At 38.8% G+C, this 22,344-nt stretch overlaps 1 protein-coding gene across 1 annotated transcript in view; it reads right to left on the bottom strand.

Moving 5' to 3' along the window:
* Positions 1-2,647: 2,647 nt before the first annotated feature.
* LOC106731208 (ankyrin repeat domain-containing protein 26-like) overlaps positions 2,648-22,344 on the bottom strand; it is a 59,557-nt gene continuing 39,860 nt past the window's right edge. The window contains exons 24-30 of the mRNA XM_032464748.1: positions 21,379-21,516; positions 19,422-19,934; positions 17,790-17,969; positions 11,257-11,547; positions 10,474-10,679; positions 8,673-8,881; positions 2,648-2,776 (exon numbers count right to left, since the gene is read on the bottom strand). Coding sequence (XP_032320639.1) covers positions 8,695-8,881; positions 10,474-10,679; positions 11,257-11,547; positions 17,790-17,969; positions 19,422-19,934; positions 21,379-21,516 — 1,515 coding nt within the window. The 3' untranslated portion in view covers positions 2,648-2,776; positions 8,673-8,694. The remainder of the gene's footprint in view (positions 2,777-8,672; positions 8,882-10,473; positions 10,680-11,256; positions 11,548-17,789; positions 17,970-19,421; positions 19,935-21,378; positions 21,517-22,344) is intronic.

A 22,344-nucleotide genomic window follows, 5' to 3' on the forward strand; every position in this document is an offset into this window, starting at 1 on the left:
TAAAGGGCTGAGCCCAGACACAGCAGAAGCCAACCTCTGTGCTACCTCGTGAGATCTGCCCAGGCCACAGCACTGGATGTAATTTACTCTCATAAATTCCCTCTCCATTAAATTTGAGCTCACACTTGACCCTTAGCAACTTCAACAACCTCCCATTTAGGTTCCTGGGGAAGGTTCTCACATACAACATCCAGGGCTTATGATAGTGACCCCAAAGCATCCCAAATGTTAAGAGACATGTACACCTAAGATACACTTCTCGGGGAGAGATCTCTCTATTAAAACAGCTACTCCAGGCAGTGGATAAGAGCAGTGGTGTCTGAACACGTCCTGCCACACACAGGATGCAAGTCAACATTTGGACAGGCTCAAGTTGTGTTTATCTTTGTTCATGGTCCCTGCTTCTTTTTGTAAAGCCTTGTAAGTTTACTTGCCCACTGGTGTTCTGATACTCTTCCTACTCAAACTAGTAATTTCTGCTGTATGTATTTTTAATCTACTTAGAAAATGGAATAGTACTAAGATAGATTGACAATCTGTTAAGAGCCAATGAAGGCAAACTTTCAAGAAGGTTCCTAACAAAGATGTGTCTGTTACAATGAAAGCCCATATTGACAGGGTCTGTGAATGATTTGCATTTGTCCTTAAGGAATCACAGGTTATTTTACGGTAGGGGCTTAGTATCTTAAGTCTCTGGCAGGTGTTCCAGATGACTTCATTAGGGCAATAAATGCTCACAGGGCCAGATTCTATGTGGGCTGAGATGTGCATAAGTCACATCTTCTTAGCCCTCTCGAGCAATGCAGACTCCATTTTTATTTTCCTTTCACAAACGCAGTCTTCTGCTGCTGGGAGCAGTGACCCCACCTCAGCCTGGAGGACATTCAGGTGAGCTTCAGCTCACTGGCTAGTGCTGTAGGAATAGCGGAGTTTGCCATCGATCTCTTCCCTGCAGGCGCGGCAGCGCCCACGCCAGCTGTAACTGAGCACAGCTATCTGTGCTCAGGCTTGTGCTGGGGTGGGGGTGGGGAGCGTTCCTCCATCCTTCTAGGCTCATCTGGCTGGTCTAAGAATTAACCTGACATGAGGCAGACTAACAGGAGAAAAATAAAAATTGAGTAACACGTATACTTCCTGTCTATACCCATGGGAGACAGCCAGGGTAAACGGAGTGAACTCATCAAGAAGGCTGAAGCCCTCACCTTCAACATCATCTTGCTGTAGGCAGCGGTCGGTTACATGGAATGCCCGGAGGAATGAGAAGGTCAGTTAGACAAGGGCTGGAAAAGTGTCACTTTGATTTAGATGTGGGAGTCATCAGTGACTCGCTGCGTGGGAATGGAGGAAGGGAAGACACACCAGAGTGGGTGGGGACAGACTGCTGGTGGGGAAGCAGGCAAATCTCAGGAAGTTTGTCGTCAGAAGTAAGACTGTCTGGTTCAAATGAGAGGGAAGAAACAGGGAGGTGTTTACAGAGAGGCGAATTTGAAATCATCACTGAGAAGGAAGAAGGTGCAAATTAACTAAATAAAAGGAGTAGGACCACTGGGCAGTGCATGACTTTCTTCAGCACTTAGATGCCTAGGGGAACATAAGGAGGAAGAATGAGAATCAGTCTGTTGTGTAGTTGGGAGTTTTGCCAAGTAAGTACACTAAAAGGACGGTAAAGGGAATAAAGGATCTAAGTAGGAGTTATTAAAATTTTAGCTCCTGAAAATTGTTGAGAAGGAGAGTATTTCCTTTACGGTCTTATGTTCAGTGACTGGGAACCTGCAAATTAAATTGACTAAAGCAGATTACTGTGAGAAAAAAATTACGTATGAATACATGCAGGAGCTCACAAAGCAATGTGATTTGAAGGGGTGGCTAGAAGTGGGGGCTTAAATACAATTTAATACGTGACAGGAAAAGGAGAAAGGCATTTTCTGAAAAACAAATGACTTCTTGGTGAAAGGGGAGAGAAACTGCACTTATGGTAGAACAAGTGACATTTAGGAAAGAGAAATAATGCCTTAGGAGAATGTACGGGAGAGATGACAGGTTTGTGACAGCGTCCGTTTGCGTCTAGTGCTTGGAACTTGTCTCTGATTTTAAGACTGTTTCCAAAAAGTAAGTAAATAAATAAGAGAAAATGAAAAACCTGAGGCAGATTTCATTTCTCCATGAGGAAACATCTGTGAATCAGTGTTTAAGGTAACATGCAGAAAGTTTGATGGCACTGTAACAATCGTTGTGATCCATCAGAACATTGAAACAGCCACAGCAGATCCAAACGCTGTCCGTCTAAATCTTTAGGTCTATAGACAGTGATTAACACTGGAAAATTCAAAAAAGCTACCAATCAACACTGCCCAAAAACAATGACAAGTTTGGTGGGTGGTTGGGTGCTGTTTAAACAGCTGGCATCCATGCTCAGTTTGAGTATATAATACTCCAAAGTGCTGGGTTTTATTCCCAAAATCTGCTTAAAAGTCAATGAGATGCAGAGAAATGTGGTTTAAAATACTACATCAATTTTAATCATGCACATATAATACAAAAATATTTTCCTTTAATAAACATTGCCAGTATCTTACTTAACAGGAAATAACTAAAATGTTAGGCAAACAGCCCAGCAGGTAAAATGTTTACTATTTATCTTGTAGATTGTACACTTTTTCTTCAAAATCTCCACATATTCTTGACATGCTTTCGAAACCAGATCTTCTCTTAGACTTGATTCATCCATCGAGCCTACAAGAGAGTCTGTAGGACTCAGACTGAAGTTCAGTAGTAGCTGGAAAGAAAATGAAAGAATTAGATTCTCTACTTAAAATACTTCATAGGTAACTAAATGTCAGTTTATTTTTTAAGAAAAGCTGAGACTCTTCTAAGTTTTAAGGAGAATGAAAAATACCTACATACGATTACAACACAAAACACAAGGTTACTACTCTAGACTTTGCCCAGGGCTGCACGTTGAATTAACTACTCTTGTGGCTAAGGATCAGAGCACCTGGTTTTCTCACTCTTCATTCATTTACTCAGCAACCATGTGCTAAGGCACTGTGACAAGCACTGGAACCACAAGATGAAGATGACAGAGTCCACCCTGAAAGATCTTGTACTGTAAACTGGAAAAACAGATGAACAGGCAGTTTCGGTACAGAGACATAAATGCCATGACAGGTATAAAAGAGGGCACAGTTGGAACACTCAGAAGGGACGTCCAGCTTTGTGTCAATACTGTCCCTTCTTTGGTGGCCGTGATGTGTAAGCAGATACCTGAAGGAGGAGGAGAAAGTGTGGGAGGGAGAGGCAAGAAGCAAACACACAGAGCAGAGGCAGGAAGGGCGCCCGCGGAGCTGGACGCAGTCTGCCCAGCCCCTGGAGCACAGGGGCAGAGCAGGGGAGGAAAGAGATACGGCTGAAGAATTTGGCAAGAGCCAGATCGATGTGGGTGTTTTTCTTCCAAGCTAAGGAATTTGGGATTTTTCCTGAGGGTAAAAGTTTAACCAGTGACAAAGTGACAGGAAATTTAATTGTCATCCACCAGGTGACAGCTACATGAACTGAGATTGCTTGAGTCTGGGTTTTTGGCCTCAGTCACTACCAGAAACTCGAGAAGCTGATGACCTCCATGCTTTCTGAGAACAGGTCCGTGTGCAGGTGCCAGGCCCATGGGGAGAGCAGGAGAGGAAGGGCACAGCCAGAAACAGAGAGAGAACACAGACTTCTTGAGATTTCTTTTAAAGCTGTGGGTCATGATGAATAAATGAGGAATAAGTATATTTGTATCATTCTGAATGAAATTATGCTTTCACAGTTTTCATTAGCTACGTGTAAGAGAAAAATTTAACATAGTATCTGTTATTCAAACAATAGAAAGAGGTGCCATTTACTGTTTACAGTGTATTTTGGAAATCAACGTCTAAATTTAATTCTGAAATGTTGGCAACATACCTTCCTTTAATTCTCTAGCTATATTATTCATCACCTTCTTCTGCATCTGAAATAAGTCAAGTATTATTTTTAATGTTTAAGTTAAACAAGACACACTATCATAGGAATGACAGCTAGCTTATGAAATGTGGCCTTTAAATAATACTTTTAGAGACTTGACTTAACTTGGGGATTGCTTAAATAGAAAAATAATCACATGAATAAAATAAAATAAATTCCTACTTACTTTGATTTTAGATAATAGAGAACATATATCTGTAAGGCTATTTAGATTCCCCTGATGAAAAGCACAGTAAACACTGCCCTGTTGGATACACATAATCTCAGAGGGCGATGCCTGATCTTATTGGCACAAAGAGTTTCAACAATTCAAGTCATGTTTCACACTGAATGCAATACTCTGCAGTTCTTAGAAAAACTGCCCTTTGTAAAAGTTTAGCTTTTTTAACTTTAATGGATTTTTTCTTAAAATGAACTTTCCATTCCTGCACTTCTAGAAAACTAAAAATTTAAGGTCTGTTCTATGCTAATGTTTTTAGCACAGAATTGTAGATACATAAAATGAAGAAAGGAGTTCTGTTATAATGTCAAGTGAAAATTCTACTGGCAAACAAGTTAAGCAAATGTATTTTGCTCTCTGTAGATGACTAAAATATTTATGTCAGAAAACCTGCTTGAAGAAAAGAAAAGGAGAGGCTAGCGCCAGTTTTCAATGTTGGTTTCTGATTCACAACTTCCTAGGAGTTAGAAACAAGGAAAATTGTACCTAACTCTTTAACTGTAACTTTGTTTCCATTCTAGAGACTAGGGCCAATTTTTGAAACTTGACTTAATTAGTTACATATTTAATTACAAAATGTTTGGGGACACTTCAAACTACAAGTGTCCCCATCTAGAGTGTTCTTTTAAAAATCTTTCTTATAAAAGTCACCCACTCACTAAACAGGGTCTAAAATAGTACACCAGACATAATAAACACTGTGGTGATAACAGCGACACGAGAGCCGAGGCTTCTGTAAATGTTAGGTGCAAAGGCAAAATTTGGGGCTACCATTTGCCAGTATTTTCAGAGACTGTTTTCCATAACACTGTCTGACAAGAGCATTCTAGAGAGGCCTATGCCATCAACAATGTGACAACAGTGCCAGGCAGGTCCTGTGAAGTGAAAAACACCTAGCAGATGAAGGGAGATGCCTTGACTGAAATAATTTCATATAACCATTAATAAACACTATGAAAAATGTAGATCACACTTTTACATGAGTTGAATGTAAAATTACTATCTTTTCCTCTGCAAAGCTATTTTTCTAAACACGTACTTCTGGGACCTTTATGTTTATTTCTAGGTGAGGACCCCCATGTCCAGATGGTGGAAGTGGTCTGAAGTCCAACATTAATAAGGAGAAGTCACCTGCAGTTTTACTTACTTTTCCATTTAACAAAAACACAGAAAGGTGAGAAAATTATACACAGGAAGACAATGTATCAGCCAGTTTCAATTCTAATGATTTTTAATTAGGAGGATTCTCTCATAACTGGCAGTTTGCAGACTATGTCCCATAGAAATGGAAGGTCCCACTGGGGACACTGCAGGATTGAGGTCAAAACTGAGGTCACAGGCTGGGAGATAATGCTGCCCTCTCTTTCAGAGATCAATTTGATAAAAAGACACTTGCCACACACATACACACACGTTCATTTCTGAAGTGAATATATTTTCAGATTATTGATACTTTTAAGTTAAAACTTGGTATCATTCTTATTTTAAATGTTATAGAAATAAGTACAATTCCAGAAATGTAATAAAATCAAGTCATTTAACCACTCTGATTCATCATCCTGTTGTAAATAGGTTAATGAAGGAAATGACACTTGTCAGTTTTTAACTATTAAATACATGTATTTTGCTGCAGAGAAAAGAAATGAGAAAGAATTTGTTGATCAAGGAGCTAAAAAATTAAGTACAGAGAAAAAAGTGAATGAAAGAAAAAGAACTGGAAGAAGTTGAGTGGCTTTCAAAAGATAACGTGCTTCCTCATTTGTCCATTCAGACAAAATGAAATGAGGGCAGGAGGGAGTCCACAGAGCAAAGAACTGATACCAGAAACAAGGCCACTAAACTCTGTCTCTGCCTTATGAGAAGTGAGCTTAACTACTGCGATAGTTTGATTAGAATTAAAATTCAGAGTGGAGGTGCCCTGCCTTGGAAGCCTACTTTTAAAAGAAACGTGACCAGATTCTGCTGAGACGCAGTGCTGTGTCATGTAGAAACTTAAAGTCTTAGGAATATTAACCGTTTTAGCTCTGGTGCACTGGTATAATCCCATTTAGAAAAAGGGCTGCTAAACTGAATGGACATTTGAGGAATTTAAAAATTACTTAAATAAATCATTAGAAAGTGTTTGAAAGTGTCAGTAATACACCAAAAGTCCAAAATCAGTGAGTGTAAAATTTAGTCTTCCTATTTAAAATAGATCTGAAGGACATTTATTAACTATCGTGGCCATGCTTCATGTTAGGCACACCAATACTTAAGAACCCTTGAACATAAAAAAATCTTTAAAACAGAGAAATTTTGTCTGTTATAATATTGTCTGGAATCAATTTTTAAGTTTTCAGTTCTCAGAAAAACATTCTATGTGCAAGAAAATCTGACAGTGATGTATATGCTCAGGCTAATTTTAACTTTTTGTATTTTGTAGTAATATAATTAAATAACACAACTGAGTAAAACTGTAAAATTGCTTCTGACATGTAGGACAAAACATCCCAGAAATAAACTAGAATGTGAAATCTGAGGGTAAAAATTAGCAAAACAGATATGGGGTCCATCTGTTACCACTACAACGATGTCAAGGGACAAGGCTATACTTCATGCAGCAGTAAGAGAGGCAATAAACCCAAGTGTTATGAACTGGAAAAAACTTGCTTCAACCACCAGCACGACTAAAATCACAGACTTAGAGCAATACTTCTGTCAAGTTAGAAAAAAATGCTGAGTAAGCTGGAACTTCACAGTAGGAACAGTCCAAAATGTTGAAACCTTGCAAATAAAGGAGAATGTTAAAGTCAATCCCAATGCCATTTTAAACATTTTGCTTTCTAGAACCATAGCTGAAAAGCTGTGGAAGTCTGTTGTTTTGTTAAGCCCCAATGCAAAAACCCATCCCTTCCTGTCATTTTAAATAGTATGTTCACACCTCTCAAGGCATTACTTTATGTTTTCCCAGCAGAAATAATTACATCCCTAGCAATTCCAGGAGGCACCTTCTTTCTCTAAGTCTAAGAAATCTGTAAACAGTAAGTGTACAATAGCTCCTGTGAGGCGCCTTGTAGTGTTGAGGAAGCCAAGTCTCTGCATCTGGACAGAGTGGGGCTTGTTAACCTCCCTGCTAAATCTAGCATGATTCGGCCCCACAGAACTACGTGTACCTTAGAACTACAACACTGAGTATAAAATAAATTATTTTCCATTGTATCTAGAAGTACTAAAGAATAGACAACTCTTTCCTCCAAAAACATTAAAGGAAATAACTGTCCTCAGGAAATCTCTCTTGCATTGCTTTTGCACTCACACTCTTCCACCATCATCCTGTAAAGTGACACACTGGCGATTTTTTGGTGACAACTAATGAAAACATTTCCAGTTTGCATCATGCTTAGCCACTGACAGAAGTGTTAGCCATGCATTTTTTTTTTTTAACACCACGCAGTCTGGTTCCATGACTCTGAAGCACTTAGACTCAATTTACCCACAACACTGTCTACGAAACCTGAGCTTTTTTCTTCTTTATTATGACATGAAGCCAAATGAGAAAAAACAGGTTGAGACCTCACTTAACAAGGGTCCGTGCTACCCTTCTCTGCATCAAGAAGATCATGAAAACACCATCAAACCATAAACCAACGCGCACCAATTTCAATGGCTATTTTAACAATGATACACAATGAAAACTGGTTGTAATTTAAAGACTCCCTATCGTTGCCACCTCGGTATTCCTACAGGTGAGGGCAAGACAGAGACATAAGTGAACTTCATTTTAAAAATTTAAGTATTTGCTATACTTGACTACATATTTAGAAATGTTCTACAATTGCTCAGTAAAACATTTTATAACAATTAAAATAACTGCTATAAGTAAAATAGCAATTAAGGATGAGCTCTTACAGAAGAAAATGATAAAAATTTAAAACTTATAAACAGAACTTAAATGTTTTTAGTGTTACAAGTTTACTGAATTCATAAAAAGAATATATCTTGGATTCCTTTAAATAAAAAACATCCATATGTAGTTAAGTATCTCGATGTTAATCATTTAGTTATGCTTAGGGGTAGAAAAACTGGGGTGCAGCAAAACTTGAAAATGACTATGAACCAATGCCAAACCGAAATCAATCAGAAACTAAGCCAAACGTTGGAAAGTGTATCTCTAGTTATTAGGCAATAATACTTAATTTCTAAAATAGAATTTAAAATGGAGCTTTTTAAGAAATTTAAAATTTGTCAGTTTAGTTGCATTTATTGAATAAAGTTAATGACAGGTATCTCTTGAAAATTACAAGTCCAGGGACTTTAAAAAAAAAATTTCTGCCTCCTTTATTAGCACAATTAATTATGGCTTTTACTTAGTATGCGTAAGTCAAATAAACAACTCAGAATTTCATCAAATTAAAAACAAGAATTATATCAGAAATCTGAAACCCAAGGGAAAAAAGATAACATAACTAACCCTGAACAAGTGACCACTTATGCTAGTTGAAGGGTCTGAAAAGTTCCTGAAGTTCCTTCTTTGAGTTAAGACTCCTTTCGGGCTCCACGCTAGTACTAGAACTTTCAGCAGAAGGCGGTCCGTCAACAGGCCTTTCAGGAACAGAGCCGTGGAGGGAGCTCTGGTGCTGCTGAAGCTCAGTGCTTACCGCTGCCAGCCTCTCATTAGCCCTGCGAGGGTCGCAAAGCACACATTCCATTCATTTCATTTTCTTCCTAAGTGATGTGTATTTCTAAAGTTGCTATAATAGTAAACAGATTCTCCCATTAAACTGTTTTGACACCAAAAATACATCAGTGCAGACCTACTGTAAACAATTACAGTCTAAAACTGTCCTAAAGAAGGATGTATGTGCCTGGGGGGGCCCTTAACTAACAAGTACTTCAGAGTGGGGGTAGTCAGAGATGGAGACGCCCCCACAGAGGATCCCCGCTGCCTTCTGCACTGGCTGCATCTAGACATACTCACCCTTAGTAAACCAGTTTAGAAAAAAAAATAAACCATCCCTCAAAGCCATTTTCAAGCATTTGCTTTCACCCCCCTTGTATACACATTCCACTCACTACCTGGGAGACATTAAGCACGTGGCACTGAGGAACAGTTTAGAGCCACCACCTCTGGGGGGCACCAGGTGGCAGAGTCGATGGTGGGAAAGAACTCTGACAGCATCAGGGGCAATTTCAAGTGTCCCCCAATGTCACAAAGCTCACTTTGTTACTTCGCTTTTACCAGAGGCCTACATCAGCACCTGTTTTCCATAACCAAAACAAACTCAAGCGGATTTTCACTTTTATAAAAAAAAAAAGCAAAAAGCCAGAATAGCACTGGGTGCTTGTTTTAGCCCGAGCCATCAGAGGGGCAGTGAGCACCCCGAGCAGCGAGAGGGGCCCCACCGAGCTCCTTCCCCAGAACCACACTCAGTGTCCCGGCGTCACGCCGCCACGGCTTTGGACTGTGTCTGTGAGCGCCTGTGCTTTATGCATATTTATTTTGTGCACCCACCAGCAAGACGTGTCCTAAGGTAACTGCCCCTTTGATTTACACTGACAACTTTCATAGGAACGCTCTCCTTTCGGATAGCAGGGAGACCTGTTGCTTGTAACACTGTTACTCAGGCACCAAAGGTGGGACCTGCCCTTTCTGTCTTCCACACACCCCCACGGGCAGGCCACCATATGCTTTTTAGCCACTTTGTGAACCACTATTCTGCCCTTCACCCCTATGTGAATTTCTCCCTATTCCCCAAGCATGCCTTTATGTAGTGGAGACAAACTCAGAAGGACACAGTACTTCACCTCAGGGTGCCCATGAGCGGTGACACCAAATACTACAATCAAGAAAGTAAATTCACCAAACACCAGCATGGGGCCCCTTGGGTTTAAGTTGTACTCTTCCAAAACACAGTTAATTCTAAACTCATTAACATTTCTATTTATGGGAATTCCAGCTAGAAATTTTGTGATAATATGGCTGTCTAAACTACAAAGTTTGCAAAGCCCCTAGCTTAAAGACTAGATCAGGTTAAATATATGCAAATATAAAACATAAAGTCATGTAAAAGCAACAAAAGGCAGCGAGATGCAAACTGCCCTGGACTGACATTTTAAAGGAGAGTTCATTTACTAACACCATGTCCCAAAATTGCACTATCTAGTCAGCTTTCACTTGCTACTCACCTCATGAACCTGGCTCAATAAGAATGGTGCCTTAGAGGCAAATTAACGACCTAAATTATTTTCTATAATTCTATGTTTTGACTTACGAGTTTAGTTGACTTTCCAATGACATTCTATTTTCTAGCTCTTCCAGGTACAGTTGTCTATATTTTTCCAATTCTCTTTCATTAGAATCAAACTGAAAAGTTTTACTTTTCAGTTCAGTTTCTGGATCTTTAACTCTGTGTTCCATTTGACTTACTGAAGCACGTTTATACTCTCTTAACAAGTTTTCTTGAGAAACTGCTTGTGCCTACAGCGAATTAAAAGGACACAATTTTAAAAATAATTATAACCTGAGTAGTTACAGTATATTTGTTCCCTTTGGCTTTGAGTCAATGATTCAGAAAGCAATTTTAAGTGTGAAAAAAAGCTGAGCGTTAAAATACTTATCATCAATATCAAGCGAATTAAATCTGAATTATGAAATTAAAGTTGAATCACTTTTATATTAGTACTCATGTAATGTGATAGTTCAAAGAATAATAGGATCAATCTGAACTTTTAAAAATTGAACAATACAACGTAGGAGTAATCCAAGAGTGTGGTACAGTATTTAAATCACAATATATTCTTTTCCTCCTAGTGGTCTTGATTTACACCAATTGGTCTTAAAAATGATTCTCTAGTGAGAGTTGTTCTGAAAGATCAATTTAGTGATAGTAATGACGGAAACTGAATTATTTAAAGGGAGTAACAAATGCGGCCTTCCTTTCAGAAATCTACAAAACAAACTGCTATATGGGAAGTAGAGGAAACACAAAATGTACACATCCGAACTGTAATTCTCAGCGAAGTGACTTAGAGCACGTTACAGATCAATGCTTCACCTGTAAAAACTGGCTGAGTTCTTTCAGTTTTTCTACTACATCCCATCTTGCTCGCTCTTCAGTCTCCCGTTTGTACTGCTCTACTGGACTGCGTTCCACTGCGTTCATTTTTAGGTGATGTCTGAGTTTTACTACTTCTTCTTCCAACTTCTTTTTCTCCTCCTCTAGTGTTTCCGATTTCTTTTGCAATTCTTTCATAGGTAATAACTCCTTTAGAAAAAGTTGAGTTTCTGCACTCAGATGGAGAAGTACTGAAGATGTAGATTTCACTTTTGCTGGAAGATCAGCATTCTGCATGAAGATAAAATTGTTTGGTAATGAGGTTAGAGACTGAGAACAGCCTAACACTAACCCAGCATCAAAGGTTGAAATAAATTCAGTTACAATAAAATGGTATCTGCCTTGTGGAATGGAGAAACTCAAATTACTCAGAAAATCAAGAAAAAAGTTCAAACCACCAAGAGTCACAAAAATATACTGTTCATTGTCATCACCTTTGTTATACATTTGTACTTGATTTTACACTCATTTTTCTGTAATTGATTCATGTCTTTCCTACATAAAATGACTATAAGGCACCTCTGAGTAGAAAGTCTCTTACCCCTTCCTCCCCCAAGTCTTAACTCTCCATGATATTTGAAGTTTTAGGAAGATCATATTGAGTTACTTAGGGCTGAATTAATAAATGCCTCCCAAAACAAGACTTTGAAAAAACGACTGCAATTAATACATCTTACAAATATTGATTCTTATGCCATAAGCCTTTCTCTGAACTACAAATATTTTATGCTAGTTTGAATTGCATTCCAAGGAGCAATGAATGATTCGCAGAGTTAAGGAGAAATCCACTCCTAGTGTAGTGGTTTAGTAAGGTGATCCATACATTTTTCTAAACAAACAGCCTTAATTCTTGTAATCCTTTGTGGCTCTCCACAAAACAAGAGAACATCATCAACAAAAATAAACAAAAAAAATTTGCTGGAATTTCAGTGACACTGACTTGGGAAGAACTACTTTCCTTCAGATAGAAGGATTATTTGGTAAGGCAAGGCAGGCAGATGTGGTGGTCGTAAAACATCTCTACAAGTTCTCTGACTCTTCACCTATGAAATTCCCTCCCGTGAATTATGTACTGGCCTCAGTCAACTGGTTTCTAGGGGACAGAGTGTGGGGACCCTGCTGTGTGATTTCTAAGGCTAAATAGCTTCTGACTTTCACTCTGTAGGGATGCTCACCCTTAGAACCCAGCCACCACGTTGTGAAGCCCAGGCCACCTACTGAGTCCTTGTACACGCAGCTGTCCCAGCTGATGACCCCAGGGAATGTCCTTAACCAAAGCCAGCTCCAACTTCCAGATATGTGCATGAACAAGCCTTTAGATTATTCTAGTGCCCGCTTGATGCCAAGTGGAGAAGAAATGAGCTGGCTCCACTGAGCCTTGTCTAAACACAGATTTGTGAACCAAGCAAATGCTGTTTTGAGTCACTAGGTTTTCAGGCAGTTTATTATATAAATTAGTTAGCAATAAATAACTGGCACAGACACTGATATTAAAAATGGGGCACAGCCATTAAAAAAGAACCCAAAATGTGGGGATGCCTTTGAACCTGGAGGTAGGTGAAACCTGAACAGATGTAGAGAAGAGTAAGAGTGAAAATCCAAAGTGTCCACGAGACTGTTAGTGGAAGCCTGAGGGCCCTTGAAGGGCTGAGGGTGACGGCTTCTAGGCCAGGGAAGAAAATGACACTGAAACCGGAGGCAATGGGACTCTTGCTACCAAACAGCTGAAAGTAAAACTGATGAGAGAGATAAGCTAAAACAAACAAAAAGATTATTAAATATAAAGGAACCAGGATTCACTGGGTTCAAATATCTGTATCCCATTTAAAGCATCTCCACATGCCCAACTGTCACATAATGGGTAAGCAGAGAAATGGCTTCCGGGCTAAGATCAAATCTAGGCTGCTGCCAGGAAAACAATCTAAAGATGAAGCCAAAACTTTGTTAAGACCTTGGAAAGATTTAAGGTGCCGCCTCAAATTCCTTTAAAGATCTTAAAAGCATAAGAATTTTAAAGGCATGGTCCCACAACAGCTTCACAGGAAGCCCAAGGTGAAGTTTATCTCAAAAAGACATGAGAGCAGCTTTTCCAATGGCATGAACCCCAATAAAATTCACAGGAAACTCAAAGGTTTTAAAGAGAACTGTGGTAGCAAAAACACTGCTTGCTAGGTTGGACTGAAAGAGACAAAGACAGTGCAAAATAGGAAGAGGCCTTTGGGTTTTTCTTAGAAGGTCTACGAGGAGGAAGCTGGCTTGAGAGAACTACTCAGCTGCAAACACAGGTCACTGTTCGTGAAAGGGACAGAACAAAGAGCTCAGAGAGGGCAGCGAAGGAGAACCCCTCCCAGGGTTAGGACTAAGTCCTTATCAAAGAGCTAGCAGCATCAGGCTGCATTTCAGAACTGCTATGGACCAGTGTGCCTCCCATCTTCCATCTGTGAGTGAGTCCTTAGCAGTTCAGCAGAATGTCGGGTGTGTGGCGGTAAATAACCCATGTCTCCTTATCCTCAAGCCCCAGCACTGAGAGGAGTGTACCCAAGGGGCTGTACTCCAGAAACCATGCCCAGGAACCTCAGCCCCATCTGGCCCTGATGAAGATGGGAAAGTAAGACCCTGGACTGGAGCCTGAGCCTAACACCACAGCGACCGAGACCTGCTTGGGGACTGAGTCGGGTAAGTGGATTTCTTGTATGGAAGCAGTAAGAAAACATTGCGGCTACTGAGTAGATTATGCTGGTTTTTGAATGTCTCCATAAATTTTCAAAATTAATTCCATAAAAAAGGTAGAATATGGGCCAACCTTAAGTGCCCTGCAGGGCAGGTTTGAAAAGGCAGTTCAGCTTCTGCCTCGCTCTTAACCCTGGAACCCAGTCTCAGGTGGGCACGCTCAGGCCACAAAGACAGCTTAGGTGTTCCAGGGGAGGTGGTCCACCTGCCCGCCCCACCAAAGCCACAGCCCACTGCCAACATCAACCATCAGACATCAATGGATGAAACTTCAAGTGATTTCAGCCCCCCGCCTTCGAGCTGCCCCACCTGAAGCTGAGAGGAATAGAGGCCAGCTGTCTTGGCCACACTTTTCCTAAGTGTAGGTTGTGAACAAAATAAATGCTTATTTAAGCCACTGAACTTTGGGGAGTTTGTTAGGCAAAAACAGATGAACAGAAAAGTGGATGAAAAACGATAGTAAGAAATGTAACTTGAATATAGAAATTGGTCTCCTATAAACTGGAATATAACAAATGTTGAGATTAACTTATTAATGACAAAATGCTGATGAGAAGCAGCAGATAACTGAAAGAAAGACCTAAGAACTAGTGAGAAGGAAGGTACTTCAGAGTTCCCACCAATTACAGTTTCTTACACATAGGCATGTATTTCACAATTTCCCCTCAGCTTTGAGGATAAGGAAGACTGGTAAGCAAGGGGACACAGGATTTGAAGTCTAATAACTGAAAAACAACTAGAAATAGTTTACCAAAATCAGCCTTTTTACCTCATTTCAATTAACTGAACTTCTAAGAGACAGGCAGCTTTGAGAATTTATTAATCTAGCACTCACTCTTCATTTTCCTTTCCTCAGAGAGAAAATAAAATATTATGGAACCATAAATGTAGTGTCCTTTGGCAGTATTTAAATTAAATACAACTTTTCCTTTACCTGACTTCAAAGCTGGTTGGTAAGGGAAGGTAAGACTGTCTCAGCTTTATGTTGTAGCACAATGCTTCTCCATATCACACAAATTGGCTTTGAACTTTTGAAATTCAAGTTACTAATCTGTTATCTGTTTCTGATAAACTGATTATTATCTAATTTTTAACAGCTGTACTCTTGAAAAATTTTCCTTGGATGGGATGAAATATTTATTTCATTAATTATGCATTAAGCTATAAATACAGCTAGGCATCTCTCTTTTTAAGTAAAAGGAGGTAGACACAGGGAGCTGAGAATACAGGATCTACACCAAGAACAAGATTGGCACCAGTGTTACACACAAGAACCAAGCCAAAAGAGGACCTCGTCGTGAACTGCAAGATGATGGATTAGAGAGATTTCCAAAGAGGAAGGTTGAATTAATCTTTTCCAGGCTTAATCTTTTGCCTCTAGATAGTGAAATCTATGGATGAGTCTATGAATTATAATGAGTGCAACATAATGAAGTATATTGCAGACTGAGTCAGCAGATCCCATGACCATGATTTGATGGAAACTGGAGTGAAGTGGGAGGCACTGGGTGAGAAACTAAAGGTTTGAATGGGGGGGAGGAATGGACTTTATCTTTGCAAGCCTACTTTCTGTCACAGAGTCAGCAAGGCATAAGCTGGCCACAGACCCCTTCAGGAAGCAGCAGATCTCCACAGAAGTAGAGTTACAGACATTCCACGACACTGACTTTTTATTACCATGTAAAAAAAACTGATACTATGCAAGATGACTCGGAAAGAGTTCTCATAACATCTGACTTGGAACTGGCATAGGATAGATATAGATCAATGCATCACCACTGAGAATCTAAAAGAAACCCTCATTTATGGTCATTTGATTTTCAATACGAGTGTCAAATAACTGAATGAGACAATAATAGTCTTTTTAACAAATGGTACTGGGACAATTGGATATCTACATGCAAAAGAACAAAATTCGACCTCTACCTCATACAATACATATAAAATTAACTAAAAATGAAAGAGCTAAAACTACAAAATTCTTAGAAGAAAACACAGATGTGTCTTCATGACTGGATCTGGCACTTGTTTCTTAGATAGGACAGTAAAAGACAGAAATAGATTAACTGAACTTCATCAATATTAAAAACTTCTACTCTTCAAAAGACACCATCAAGAAGGTAAGAAGGCAAGCTCCTGAATAGAAAATACTTGAAAATCCTACAACTGATCAAAGACTTGCACCCAGGATACAAAAAGAACTCTTACAATTCAATCATAAAAAGACAATCCAATTTTAAAATGGGCAAAAACCTGGACAGGCCTTCAAAGAAGATACACAAATGGATAAGCACATGAAAAGATTCCCAACATTCTCAGTCATCAGAAAAATGCAAATCAAAACCATAATGAGATGCCAATTCACACCTACCAGGAGAGCTAATCACCAGTGTTGACAGGAATGCATAGAAATTGGGAGAATTATACACTTTGGATAAAAATGTTAAATGGTGCAGCCACTCTGGAAAACAGTATGGCAGTTCCTTAAAACGTTAAACAGAGTTACCGTATGACCCATACGACAGCATTTCCATTCTTAAGTCTATTCCCCAAAGAAATGAAAACATGTTTACACCAAAACTTGGACAGAAATGTTCGCAGCAGCATTATTAACAACAGGCAAAAAGCAGAGGCAACCCAAAGGCCCATCAGCTGATGGATAAATGGTTTAGCCCCACAACTGAGTAATGTTTGACAATAAACAGAAATGGAAATACTGACAAGTGCTGTAACATGGATGAACCTTGAAGACGTTTTGTCAAATGAAAAAAGCTAATCATGAAGGACCACACAGCATGTGATTTCATTCATGTGAAACACCCAGAACAGGCACATCTATAGAGATAGAAGTCAGCCTGGTGGCTGCCGGGGGCTGAGGGGGACAGGGGGCTGGGGGTGATGGCCAAGGGATGCAGGCTTTCTTTTTAAGGTGATGGGAATGTTCTAAAATTGATTGTGGTGACAGCTGCACATCTCTGAATATACTAGGAGATACTAACTATGCATCCTAAATGGGTGAATTATATAATACGTGATTTTTTTTTTTTTTTTGGTGGAGGGAAGTAATTAGGTTTTACTTCTTTATTTTTAGAGGAGGTACAGGGGATTGAACCCAGGACCTTGTGTATGCTAAGCATGCACTCAACCACTTGAGTTATGCAATCCCCCCTATAATATGTGAATTATATCTCAATAAAGTTAAAAAAAATCCAAAGGCAGGATCTAGACAATTTTCTTAATTGTCTATTTTGGGTGTACATTCATGATCTGAACTTCTCCATGCTTTGACAACATGTCTAAAATGAAGAGAAAATGAAGGCAATGTCTAACTTCAACTGGTTTGTATGACCTTTCTGCAGAAGGTATTCTGAAATCCGTGAAATAAATACACACAGATTCTATATCCATTCACAAAAGTGAAGATGCGACATGACAATTTTCTGGAACATGGCATGAAACATTATCGTCTGATTTTATCTAGCTTGCCTCATTGTGGTGAGAGATCACTACAAAATACTGTTTAATAGGAAAAAAAGTAATTTCTGTGAGGAAAGATGTATAATTTTCAACTTCTCTAAGGGTAAATATTATAAGAAAAAATATATAAAGAAATGGCAGAATGAAAGTCAAAGTTTAAGAAACAAGTGCATTATAAAGATAATAAAAGTGTAATTATAATGAAGATACAAAAGAAAGCTGTCCCTGAAAAGCTAGTGTCCTGCAACACTCTGCGCTGCACTCACGGCTGACGTGCTAGATTTCACACGTACTGGGTTCGCAGCTTGATGTGACCTCCTCTCTGAGTCCTGTGTCTCATTTTCTGAGTTAGTGTGATGATGTGCTGTCACCTCCAGGGAAGCTTCCAACATGGACACTTTCTTTCGGGTGTCAGTCAGCTCTTGCTGAAGCTGTCTCATACAGGCCTAAAAAGACAACTCTGTTACTGATTTTTAAGTCACCTTATCATTAAGTTACATTAATAATATATAACTCCAACATATGGACTTTGAGAACTATCCCCACAGACATCAATTCACCTTCTTTTCCTCACAGGCACACATTCCTGCTTACTGAATTTCATTAAAGACACAGAAGGCGTGACCCTCCTGCCTTACTGACAGTAAGTTAACTTAGACAATGGATGCAGCCCCACCAGCCATTCCCTGCCCCTCCCAGGAAATGGCCAAGCTTTACCCCCACTGAAGTCTCAAACAGAAATGGGTGTGTGGGTGGGATGAGTGGTGGTAAGTTCCACACTGTGGAACATTCTCCCTCTTTCTCATTAGAGGCTTAAGTTCAGAGTCCTTCACATATTCAATCTGGTGTTTAAATCCTTTCAACAGACTCCTATCTCACAATAAAAATGAGGTTATTCCAATGGCCTTTGGGGACCCGACGACAACCTGGCCTCCCCTGCCTCCTGGACTGCAGCTCCTACAGCTCCCCCCACCCCTCCCACTCACTCCCTTCCTGCCACTCAGGACTCTTGGCTGCTCCTCCTCAGTCTGAAAATGGGACTCCAGTGCCAAACTCGTACATCACAGAGCGCCCCAGTTCCTCTGTACTGGACAAACTTAGATCCAAATGACAGTAACTTAGCCTTGAAATGAGAATTGTGAGCACACTATTTGAAAAAATGTTCAAAGTAAATTATAAATAGAACAGGGGAGACTAAGTCAAACAGTTTTGCTAAAATTTACATTTGTCTCAAATTATGACTGAATGAAAAGTAGATGCCTTTAAGGAGTGGAGAGGTCATAACAATACATAATTTGAGATGGAAATATTTCTAAATTTAATTCCAATTGACATGAATACAAATAAAATTATATCAACTAAAAACATATGAAAAGCTACTGAACGAAAAGTACTGCAAGATAGAGCGTTTACACATCAGTTCATCTGGGAAATCTGGATTTGACTGTCAAGGTAATCCACACAATTGAATCTTTTCTCTCTTTTTTTTACTTTTCTTGTTCACACAACTGAATCTTAATTTCAAAATACTTATTTTAGGTCTGAGCATTTCATTTATCTGCTTCATCATGACACTAAAATGTGGTGACAGGAAGATTAAAATGATTTGGGCAGTGTAAGAGTAAATTACTAAGACCTGCCTATATCTGTCAACAACTTACAGCTTAATCTCTTAGAATTTCAGGTGACACGGCATCTTTACTCAAAGTAAAGGACCTCTCAGGCCTAACTTTTGTTTGCTGGTTACAAGAAATGCCTTTAGGCTGCTTTACAGTGTATATATTTACAGCCCACACATTTTTTATATTCAACTATTTTCAACATTCAGCTTTCATCGGATACTACTTTGAATTTTCTTTGAGGAAGTCTGAAAATTAGTTCTCCTGCTGGGTACTTACTTCCATTTCTGCTCTGTCAGTTTCATACTGATACAGTCTGTCCTTTAAACATATGTATTCATCGATTAATTCCTTGTTTCCTTCCTCCAGCATCAGAACTCGTTTGCTCATGGCTTCAAGTTTTCCCATGTGATCCAGAAATGGCTCTGGGATATTAAGTATTGTCTTTTTACTTTTGGCCTCATTTTGAGCAACTTCCAGTTGCTGTTGAAGCAACATGTTTTCACTTCGTAGTTCACATACTCTCTCCTCCAAGAATGCCTGCTTTCTGATGTATTTGTTCACTTTCCCTTGTTTGCTCTGAGACAAGGATTCAGTTTCCTTGTTTGAACACTGGGCTTGGCCTTGGTCTCTACACACACATTCTAATACCAACGTCGTTGGTCTAAGAGCATCTTTCCTGGGGTGGAGCTCAATTTCTTGGCCACGGAATTGACTTTCAGCTTCAGGAATTTGCTGAGGAAGCACTTCGCTGTTATCTTTTGGGTCAGACAGCTCAAAATCCATTGTGTCCTGTAAGTGAAACCCCTCATCTCTTACTCTTAGAACTGTACTCAATAAACTGACATGTCATAATTTCCTTTGAAGTGAAAGACTAATCTCTAAGTTTATACAACAAAAAGTTTGCAATAACTGGGTATCCAACTGGAAAAACTTAAGATGGATACAAATCTCAAACTTTAGACAAGCAGAAATCCCCAAAAGTTCAAAAATTTAAGACAGTAAATCCATGAAAGTAAAATAGAAACCACAAAAGGATGTTTAAGAAGCTCAGAATTGGAAAGGCCCTTCTTTCTCTGAAATACAACAAACCCAAAAGGCTTAAAATAAAAAAAATGAATAAATCTGACTACACTTAAAAATTGTATCTGACATAGAACCTTTACAGCTACCCCCAAAGTAAGAGCCTTAGCTCTGTATATATTTGGACAGATTAAATTTCCTAAAAAAATTTTTTTCCTGAGAATATTCCACAAATATTCTCCCTTTCTAACATTTTTAGAGCAAGTTATAAGAATTACACCTACGGAGAAGTGATAAATCTAAGCACTGTACTAAGCACGTCTACAAACATCAGTTAACTCATTTAGCTGTGACAATTCTGGAATAAAGGGTTAAAAACACAAGCAAGCTGCAGGGTTTCCCCCAGGGCTTCTGACTCTCTGACTCTTACACCAAACCAAAGCTACTTCTCTAGGATAAATACATAAACACAAGAGAAGCCTTGTATTTCCCTAATGCTGAATACACTAAAGGTAAAGAAGGTCAAATTTACAGAGCTCTTCTTAGAAAATCAGGAGACAATTTGCTTCTGCAATAATTTTTATTTCTTCTTCTTGGTGCCTATAACAGTAATGGATGTGAAACAGCAGGGAAACACAGTGAACTGTTTTATTAAAAATATACTACAGATCAATAAATTATCACTAAGTATAGATTACAGCATATCTATCACTATATTCAAAAGCTCCTTGTACTGAAATCGGATACCACATGGAGCAGAGCGTTACTTTTTATCACACGTAGGAGAATGACACCCAAACTACAGTTTCTGAACTGGCTATACTTTTCCCTCCTTACCATCAGTGGAAATGATAAAGTAACCTCTCCATTCATCTATCAAAGGAGTGAGATCTCTGCCAGAAACTAGAATGCCTGCCGTTAGTAGCAACAGTTTTGAGATAATGGGAAGTTCATCAATTCCTATGGAAAATATGAACAGCCTCTCCTTGGATGAGGCCATTGTGAATGTCACTATATCACTGTTGCCGGCAAATGGATTTGAATTCAAAATATTGCTTTATCCAATGGACCAGAAATGAAACCCCCAGAAAATCTATTTACATATATAGGCTTTTAAAGCCCTCTATGCTTTCTGTACCTATAATATTGGTTTTTAAACTATGTAAGTATACAAATTCATACACACACGTTTGAAAATGACTAAAGAAAATACCTCAGCATTCATTTTCTCATTAGCCTTTTCTGCCTCCTTTTGTTGGGAAAGATGATGGGCCAGGATTTCGTCTTGTATTACTCTGGCATTCTGCTCTCGAGAAAGCTGTCTCTGAGCGTCATTTTGCTCTTCTTCAACCTGGAGACATATTTCATTGGGTTTTGGGTTTTATACCATGAAAAAAGTAAAAAAAAAGCTTAGGAGGGGAATCTTTAAAAAATTTTTTTAAAAACTGTGAAAAAGAAGTAGCCTTTTTAAGCACAGGGATCTTTAATGCACATAAATAACTCAAATTCTATTATATATGACAGCTAAATTAATCACAGACCAAAAACACAAGGGATGTAGTATCATGAAAGAAAAAGTTTTTTTTAAAACACTTTTTAAATTGAGTTATAGTCATTTTACAATGTTGTGTCAAATTCCAGTGTAGAGCACAATTTTTCAGTTGTACATGAACATATATATATTCATTGTGACTTTTTTGTGTTGTGAGCTACCACAAGATCTTGCATATATTTCCCTGTGCTATACAGTATAATCTTGTTTATCTATTCTGCATATGCCTGTCAGTATCTACAAATTTTGAAATCCCAGTGAAAGAAAATTTCTGTATAAGGCATTTAACCAGTTCCATCACAGTCTCAAGGCAATTTAGCCTGGATTTTAACTTCAAAAAGCCAAAATTAACACATGGATTTGAATTAAGACTTGTTACTTTGCTGAATGGACCAAAACCGTCAATCCTTATGTTAATGATTAAGCTCAATTTAACTTCCATTCCTTCATTCAGAAAAGACACAGAGCATCTGTTAGACTCCAAGAACACCAAGAAATTAGTAAGTTAAGCTCTAAATGTCATAGCTCATATTTAGGATGAGATAACTTTTATTTGTTTTAAATGAAAATATAGATTAATTCAAAGGAATATTATAAATAATATTGATGAAACAGTGTGAGAGATAT

The sequence above is a fragment of the Camelus ferus genome, chromosome 21, assembly GCF_009834535.1.
Source record: "Camelus ferus isolate YT-003-E chromosome 21, BCGSAC_Cfer_1.0, whole genome shotgun sequence".
NCBI classification, from domain to species: Eukaryota; Metazoa; Chordata; class Mammalia; order Artiodactyla; family Camelidae; genus Camelus; species Camelus ferus.